Below are 9,180 nucleotides of genomic sequence, written 5' to 3'. Positions count from 1 at the left end.
TATAATACCATAAACTCTTTAACAAGTTTTGAATTGATTTAATTGAAAACATATACATTTCAGTTTCAGCACCATTTGTGTGGTGTGTGAAGCATAGAGCATTCACACCAGACATTCACTTACATGATGAGGTTGCAGGTAAGCTTTCCTTCTGATGATTCTTCCATGCAGATCATGTTTGTGGTTTTCTTCACAACTTAACAGTAGATGTTCGCACTTCTGCATTATGTTGTGTTTTTTGTGATGGGGGGACACATCATCATACTAATATACTCCATCTCATCTGAGCAAAACTGTTCTTCGTATTTAACTTGCTCCGAAAGATGGTTCTGTAGTCTCCGTTCGTTTTTTTTTTTAAATAGAAGGAAAACGCAAATTAAATTCAAACAGCTCAAGACTGATCAGTCACTTTTTTTTTTTATTGTATGAAATATTTCACATGGTTTGTATGTATCAGGGTCTTGGAATTGATGACAATAGCCTTGAAAAGTCAATATGACATAACATATGGTGCAATTAATCACTAACATTATGCAAAAAACAAGCAAACAAAAAAAAAAACAACATTATTGCATCCTGCTGATAAAGAGAACACAAGGAAATGCTGATGACGTACATATAAACAATGGTGTAGACTTCAGTAAAATATCTGAATGCTAATGTACAGCATCTGCAATAGGCCGAGACTCCGGGCTGTAGTTGAGTAAAGAATAAGACGAAACACATCTCAGAAGGAGGCAACTGATTTTCTTTGATGGTCTTTATGACTTCTTGTATTCGATTCTCTCGACTTTAACGTCATCCCCGGTGAGCTGGTATACGTACGTGACGACCGTAGACGCTTGGATGTCCATCAGAACAAAGGATGGTGTGATGTTGCTGTGAAAAGGGATGAGTAACAAAAACAGGAATATCGTTAGTCAGAACACAAAGCAAAGAGACTGAGGGCAGAGCTAATTTCTGGCCCTGAAAAATCAACACAGGAATCAAAATTCCATATCAAATATTAATTATTTTCCTTTAAGGTCTAGAATGATATAATTTTACAGGTCTAGCTAGGTGTCAGCACCGTACCTCTCCAGTGCATTGTAAGCCCCTGTGGCTGAACCAGGGTTGATGTAAAATTTGTTCTCGTTCTCAAAGGCCTCAAACTTGTGCGTGTGACCGGAGATGAGAATATCCACATCCAGCTGCCTCTGGAGAAGGGCGAGGCTGGCCATGTCGCCCCATGGGATCACCTGGTGCCCGTGGATCAGCCCGATCTTAAACTGGCCCACAGTCACCACCTTCTGCTCGGGGTAATTCAGATTCTGTGGGAAAAAAAAAAAGAAATGATGATTCTTCAAATCATGCTTAATATTTCTATACAAGTCACTGGGAAAAAAAAGATAATTTAAACCCCACCTCATCAAAGTCTCCTCTGACGACGTGCACGTCTCCTGCCAGCGTCTTCAGGTAGTCGTAGCTCTCCTTCGTACAGAGGTTGCCTGTACAGAGGATGTGTTGAATCTTGCCAGGCACCAGCAGCTTCTTAAACTTTGCTGGTAGACTGTTGCATCGGTGAGGAATGTGCAAGTCACCTAATACAAGGACCAACTGGAGATATATAATAAACACAGAGTTAGAGCGTCAACTTGGATTAGTCATGAGCAAGAGATTGAATTATATACAAAGCTAATGGATTGGAATGGACTTGAACTTTTATATCATTTTCACATTGATATATTTCATCAGTACCAAGTGTGACAAGCGGTTAAAATCTAACTTGGTGCAAACTCAGATCTATGGGATTTAATTATTCTCGGCTATTAAACTTCATAACGTAGTAATCTAATATACCATGCACTGAGAGGCTCTGGTTGAAATTATGGATTCTCTGAGATGACTGGAATAGACTGGCACAGTCACCGAAGAGAATCCATAATTTCAACTGGTGCCTTTCAGTGTGTGGTATAGTAATTAACAGTTATTCCACAAAATCGAGTCGTACATGAGCTGATGGATGACGAGGCGCATAGCACCGAGTTGGCTATAAGCCATGTACGACGAGATTGAGTGGATTAACTGTTTTATTCTATCCACATTCACTGGATTTTGAGAAACGGAGCATTTTTTTAAAATAAATTTGATAAATAAAAACGTTATACAAAACGTCCGACAAAATCATTTCCGCTTCGGTGGACTTCTTAAAAACCTGCATGAATTGACTTGTGTTGTTTTTTTTTGTAGAAAGTGCTGAGGTATAGAATAGCTTTAGACAAGTGCTGTCAAAAATGTCACGTTATTAACACGTTAACTTGACTCAATTTTAACAGCGATAATTTTTTTTATCGCGAGATTAACGCTCTGTGGCATGATGTAGGTTTTTCATAAGCTTTTGAAACTGCCAGGAACTTGGAACAGAGACTTTGCTTAGAAAAACGATAGCAGCTAGCCACGCCACGCACAGACAGAGTCCTCTGTCCTCCTCCCTCAAAGAACCAGCGCGGGCAGGGCGTGCTAGTAGAGATGGGATTTATGGCTCTTTGATGGGATCCGCATCTTTGTGATCCGTTCTTTGAAAAGAGCCGTTCAAAAGACTGGCTCATTTGGCTCTTTTTAAATATTTATTCAGTTTTAAGAAGACAGCGTCTAAAGAAGCCAGATCCCTCTGAACTGTAAACTCAATGCTATCCCAGAAATCCTTCCTGTAATATGCAAATTTGTCCGCCTCTGATTGGACAGCGCGACGCATCAACAGGCAGAAAGTGTAAAAGTACAAAATGTGTTAAGTGAGCTGAAACAGTAAAGATCAGATTCAATGCAATATTTATCAACGAACAACTTAAAGTTAATATAATAGTGTACTTTATATTATAATCAAGCATGTCAAGCCTACCGTCACTGTGTAACCTGTCTCTCTGATAGACTAACTCAAGCAGTAGATCACTTCACTCATAGTTCTCTTGTTAGCCTCGGGACGAAGAGCCACGGTGCTCAGCTTAGGTTTCAGTTTGCAGTGGCTGTGTCAAGATGTGTTATGCTTTGCAATAAGAAAAACATTGGTACAAAACAAGCCCATTCACTTTTTTATGCTGGTAAGAGAATTACAATGGTTTTTCGTGTGACAAAAATGTGCGATTAAATTGCAATTAATCGCGAGTTAACTATGACAGTCGCGACATTAATTGCGATTAAATATTTTAATCGCTTGACAGCACTACTTTAGACATTTATTTAATTCTTCCTTGGACATTTCAGTTTTGTAATTTTCAAACTTCTTTGAGCTTTTTGAACCAGTCTAAAAAAGTTCAACAAATTTTAATGCTTAAAGATGAAGAATGTGAACAAACCAGCAAAACGACAGGAGCAATTTGTGAAAAATGCTAAAATAATTCTTGGGGAGAAAAAAAAAAAAAGATATATGTTCTTACCATTAAATACTTTCCTTCCATATTAAAAAAAAAAAAGTTTTTATATATTGTACACACTTTTTTTTTTTTTGTATTTTTGGGGTTTTGTTTTTGATTAGTTTTTATTTCGTCCTCTGTTGGTTCAGCAACGTGCGCCGCCATTTTGTTTTTCTCTACTCATGGTATATGAGCTGAGATCCTAGTAGTAGAATAGCCAATCAGAGCGCACGATTGCTCGTATCCAGTGAACGTGGACAGAATAAATATGTACACTTTACACAATAGAGGCTTTGCACCTCACGTGACCCCCATACCAACAAGGTAACTACAGCGCCATGACAGGAGGCAGCTTGTTGTGCTTCATTCAGACGAGTTAGTTGTTATTGACCAGTATGGGAAGGTGTTACTGCATTTTTGGATGCAAAATTGTTTTGAATGAAACAAAAACATCAGATTTTTTTAAATTTACCCAAAGTAATTCATCAGAGAAAAAAAAACAAAACAAGATTTCTAAATGTAGAAGGGAAAACTGGCGCGCAAACATCCAGCGGGACTCAGTGTCAAACGGAGAGGTCAAAAACCCGATGGTATGTTCACATCATTTCCATGAAGGTAAAAATTCCAAAAAAATATCATTTCAGAACTGCAGCGAGGTGCTCATTCTTATCCAGAGACGTGAACATAAGTGCAGCGAGGTGCTCAAGATGTTGAGATGTTCATCTCTCTGGATAAGAATGAGCGCCTTGCTGCACTTTGTATATTTGCAAGTCATTTTCCCCCTTCTACATTTAAAAATCTCCAGTTTTTTCCGCTGATGATGAATTACTTTTGGTAAATAAATTAAAAAAAAAAAATCTGATGTCTTTGTTTCATTCAGAACAGTTTGCACATCCAAAAACGCAGCAAACCTTCACATACTGATCAATAACAACTAACTCATCTGAAAGAAGCACTACAAAATGTGCCTCCTGTCATGATGGCATAGTTACTGTTGCTATGGATGTCACATGATGGCGTAAACCTCTATTGTCCTCTAAAACCAAAAGTAGCCAATCAGCCAAAAAATATGCTTTTCTTCTGTAACTTTTTACTGGAGCGATGAGGCTCATGTAGCCAACAGGTAAGGAAAGTTTACAGCGATGAACATAGCATTGCAGACATTCATTCATTCATCTTTACTACCCAGGTCAGGTTTACAGTCGCTATGGAGAATATTAAGTACCAGAGAAAACAGTATTGCATTTCAGTCGGAACATGCAGAAAACATTCCACACCGAAAAGCAAAACCTTCACGACTGTTTTGCTCGTATGTCACTTGATCTCCAGGGTAAAGCAATCAGCAGGTTTTTTTTTTTGAGGATTAAAGTATTGACTTTGTGTCCGAAGTGGCAATTCTTCAGCGCTTTGCATTTCACTTACATCATACGATGCAGTCGTGACACACTGAAATGCACGGTCCAATCACAGCCCTAGGCGGGAAAGTCAAGAAGAGACCAGAGATCAGACCAGAGATGGGAGGAAGGGGCAGGCCTTCCTGAATGTCTGTTCAAATCACCTGTCAATCATTCTAGCTCCAAATGTCTGCTGGCTCATCCGCTGTTTTTATTCGGGGAAAAGATTTAGACGTATTTTTAAGTCGTGTTGACTCCAAGGTCGAAATGTAGAGCGCCTTTGGAAAATTTGTAAAGGCCGGCAGGTCTGCAACTTTAGGCCACACGACCTACTGGAGTTTGACGGTGGGTGGATTCGTCCATTTTTATAAATATCAGAGTGTGATACAGGGTTAGAAACAACACAAGCAACAATGCTTTCCTCACGTGTTCGCTGCATCACTTTCATTGCTCCAGTATGAATTGAAACAGGAAACACTTCCTGGCTGGATCAAATATAGTCTAATAAATGACTGCTCTCAAGTCTAATAAAAAAAAAAAAAAAATACACTTCCTGGATCATCTATACTAAGGATAAACCTACAACAGTGCAGATTTCAGGAAAACACATTTCATTTACCAACAAAACCACACATTAGCTTTTTAGAGAATGTTACCAAGCATGTCCCAGGATACCGTTACTCGTGTTTCGTACACAAAGCAGAGGTCATACTAGATCCAAGAGCCTCACAGAGAGCAGCGCTACTACAGCCGTCACCATTAGTCTGCAATAGAAGCCTCCGTAAAGCAGGGTGAAGGGAGTGGAGGGGCACTTACTCTGTGAGCAGCCTGAGCACAAGGCAGTTGATCGGAGACAGTGCATGAGGAAGAGGAGGAAGAGGAGGAGGAGTGGGGCGACATTGAGAGATCAAAATGGTGCATAATCACAAAACAAAGGAACACAAAACAATACAAGATGGTGTGAGACAAAGAAGGAAACTGAAATTCCAAATGAATATCAAGTGAATAATTCAAACATAAAATGAGATGTTAGTCAATAATGAGTAATTAAAGGTTAGCAGTGTGGGGTTAGTGGGGAAACTAAAGATGGTGCCATGCTAAATGATAGTTTTGGTGGGGGGGTTTTAGTCAAAATTATATATATTATATATATATATATATATATAAAAAAAGAAAAAAGTACACCACAACGGTTAGCACTGTCGCCTCACAGCAAGAAGGTCCTGGGTTCGAGCCCCGGGGCCGGCGAGGGCCTTTCTGTGCGGAGTTTGCATGTTCTCCCCGTGTCCGCGTGGGTTTCCTCCGGGTGCTCCGGTTTCCCCCACAGTCCAAAGACATGCAGGTTAGGTTAACTGGTGACTCTAAATTGACCGTAGGTGTGAATGTGAGTGTGAATGGTTGTCTGTGTCTATGTGTCAGCCCTGTGATGACCTGGCGACTTGTCCAGGGTGTACCCCGCCTTTCGCCCGTAGTCAGCTGGGATAGGCTCCAGCTTGCCTGCGACCCTGTAGAAGGATAAAGCGGCTAGAGATAATGAGATGAGAAGTACACCACAACCCATAACAGGTGGTTTAGGAAAGTGAGATGGTTTCAGTCGAAAGGAAAAGTTGTTCAAGTAAGTGGAAAATGTACCAGTACTGCTAAATTTAGGGGTCCAATTTGATAATTTGAGGGCGTCACGGTGGTGTCGTTATCACTGTCGCCTCACAGCAAGAAAGTTCCGGGTTCGAACCTTGCGGCCGACAGGGGCCTTTCTGTGTGGAGTTTGCATGCCTCCAGGTGCTCCGGTTTCCCCCACAGTCCAAAGACATGCACATTGTACAATCGGACCACTGTAACTGGCGCAAGCTATAGTGGTTTCCAAGCCATATTATATATGGCAAAAAGCTAATAAATATAAAAATTATAACCTGAAACACTGAACAAATAAAAAGCTATCATTTTATGACGTGTTGCTCTGATGATTTTTATTTTTTTTTTAAAGACACACTGAATTTCCCTATCAGGCTTGTTACTGCTGGCTCGGGAACTCGGAGGACATCGATATCAGAGTACGAGATGTATATAAATCTTGATAATTAACATGACTTAAAGATCTGATGACACGAACATGACTCTATGCAATTTCTTAAATAAACTATACAACATGGCAAACATGTTAGATTTCTGTTATAATTACGTGAAAAGAAGCTGTTGTTATGCGAATATCCAACTTTTAATTGCACAGCGCAAGAAAACTGGGTCCGTGGCTTGCGGCCATGTTGTGACGTCAGCGGGAGAACACGCTGCGGTTCACTGGCTGTTCTACTCTGGTTCTACTCAATGGAAATGGCGCATGAAAACGCCAGTGAACTCTCTAGTGCTAGCTCTTCCTCTTCTGGGAGTCTAGAATTGTGTTGTGAGTGGGATAGATCGGAAGAATCTAGTGATGACGAACACGGGTGCATCCAACCGTACAGGTTTGAACCTGTTACTGTGCACCAATCTGAGAGCGACTCCGACTCTGAGATGGACAGCGGACAGGCAGACAGCCCAGCATTGACGAACACCACAAGGTTGGATAACAAGGATTGGTAGGTCAACCCGTATTTGTTCAAAATGTTACGGAATCAATATTTTAATATTGTGTATTGTTGTCTTGCATGTGTAAACACTGCTTATATCATGTAAGCCGTATGCTACACTGAATACATAGTTCCTAATGGAGCATGCAAACGGCTAACATAATAAGCTTACGACTATGCCTGATCCGTGATACATTTAGGATAATATTGGCAGGCACGTCTTCTAGTTTATGGCTAGAAAACCAGCTAGACCCAGTTTTCTTGCGCTGTGCAATTAAAAGTTGGATATTCGCATAACAACAGCTTCTTTTCACGTAATTATAACAGAAATCTAACATGTTTGCCATGTTGTATAGTTTATTTAAGAAATTGCATAGAGTCATGTTCGTGTCATCAGATCTTTAAGCTGGGAAGGGTGTCAAAACAATCCAAATCGAAGTGTTCAGAGCACAGGACGGATGTTGGTGAGGGCTCCCACTTGTCACGAGTGCGCCTGACTTGCTTCACCCACTTCGCATGCAGCTCGGGATCTCTGGGAAACTTGAATAAACTTACCCCATCCTTATGGGTTTTGGAGCAAAAGCCGGCAACACAACGCGAAGGCATAATATAATGTATAATACTAATAATGACAAACTGAACACCTGTCGCATCAACAACAAACTGGTAAGTGAGGAGGAAGATTCTTTCGATGATGTCATATAGCTCCTCCTCCTCCTTCGTCTCCTGGGTGCTGCAGCCCCGTCAAATTTGCCCAAATAGCCGCGTTTTTTATCATAACTTGTAAAATAGGCGCCTTCGTGAATTAATATATGGATCATCGGGAATTACTTTTTATGTTATAAAACATCGCCAAAGATGTCAAAAACGTGTCATCAGATCTTTAAGTCGAGATGAGCAGAGGGTGTGACGATCAATGCAGTCGAGAGGCATTGTGGGTAATGTAGGAACGTGAAAATAGACCATGTCTATGAAAGGAGGTTAAATAATAATAATAATAATAATAATAAATGAAAGATGAATACGCAAGTCATTTAAGGTGGATTTTTCTTTTCAGCTTAAACACCTTTCTTGGGGGGAAAAGATAGCTTTTGACTTCAAACGGAACAGTTTAGTGCGTCTAATATTAGGTGAACAGTATTGCGTTTAAGTAATGGCACCCCCCCCCCTTTTTTTTTTCCTCACTAAAAGGTAGAAAATATTGCAGAATTCATCATGGGAAGTCCTGTTTTCAGGACAGTGTGTTGCAGATATTGATACTATTGACACTTTTGATGGATAGTCAGGCAAAAAACCAACAATAATAATAATAATAATCAACCCTCTGTGGTCTAATCTAAATGAAGCTTCATGAGCCATATCTAATGAAATAACATGATAGTGGATGATGTTAGCCGGAGTTAGCTTAGTCTATTCAAAAATATATGTATTAATGAGTCATGCCAGTCTCCAAAAATAAAAATAATAATAAATGATAATGATTTAGCAACGAAACTGAAATTAAAACTCGAACTGAAACAGTTTTTTTCAGTAAATAACGCGTTCAGGAACTCTAACTCCAGTCATGTGACGGGATATTATGGATGAAGCTAAGCAGCTAGCTGGCTGGCTAACTTGCTAACGGCTAATAATATTGTTTACCTTCCGGTTTTAAACTGCAATTTGTATTCTGTACGAATTTCCTGTTATGTGTTTAGTGTGACACCGCAGATACTTTTACTATAAAACAGGCGAGACTGTAAAATCTTACCATTTTGTCTGAGCGGTTTGCTTCCACGGAACTGAAGCACAGGAAGCGACTGTCGGCCTACTGAGAGCTCAGGGTTGCCAGGT

At 40.1% G+C, this 9,180-nt stretch overlaps 1 protein-coding gene across 1 annotated transcript; it reads right to left on the bottom strand.

Moving 5' to 3' along the window:
- Positions 1-398: 398 nt before the first annotated feature.
- On the bottom strand, positions 399-9,180 carry vps29 (VPS29 retromer complex component). Its single transcript, XM_060935427.1, has 4 exons — positions 9,098-9,180; positions 1,405-1,596; positions 1,075-1,310; positions 399-879 (listed from the first exon to the last, which is right to left on the bottom strand). The coding sequence occupies exons 1-4, from the start codon at positions 9,098-9,100 to the stop codon at positions 762-764; spliced, it is 549 nt and encodes a 182-aa protein (XP_060791410.1). The 5' UTR covers positions 9,101-9,180; the 3' UTR covers positions 399-761.

This window comes from Neoarius graeffei, chromosome 12 (assembly GCF_027579695.1).
Source record: "Neoarius graeffei isolate fNeoGra1 chromosome 12, fNeoGra1.pri, whole genome shotgun sequence".
NCBI lineage: Eukaryota > Metazoa > Chordata > Actinopteri > Siluriformes > Ariidae > Neoarius > Neoarius graeffei.
The sequence above is the reverse complement of the archived record's forward strand: the minus strand, read 5'-3'. Positions and strand labels throughout refer to the sequence as shown.

Coding starts and splice junctions, on each gene's coding strand:
- vps29 (XM_060935427.1), bottom strand. Junction 1,311..1,404: donor TCAGAGGAGACTTTGATGAG/GTGGGGTTTAAA, acceptor TTTTTCCCACAG/AATCTGAATTACCCCGAGCA. Junction 880..1,074: donor GCTTACAATGCACTGGAGAG/GTACGGTGCTGA, acceptor CCCTTTTCACAG/CAACATCACACCATCCTTTG.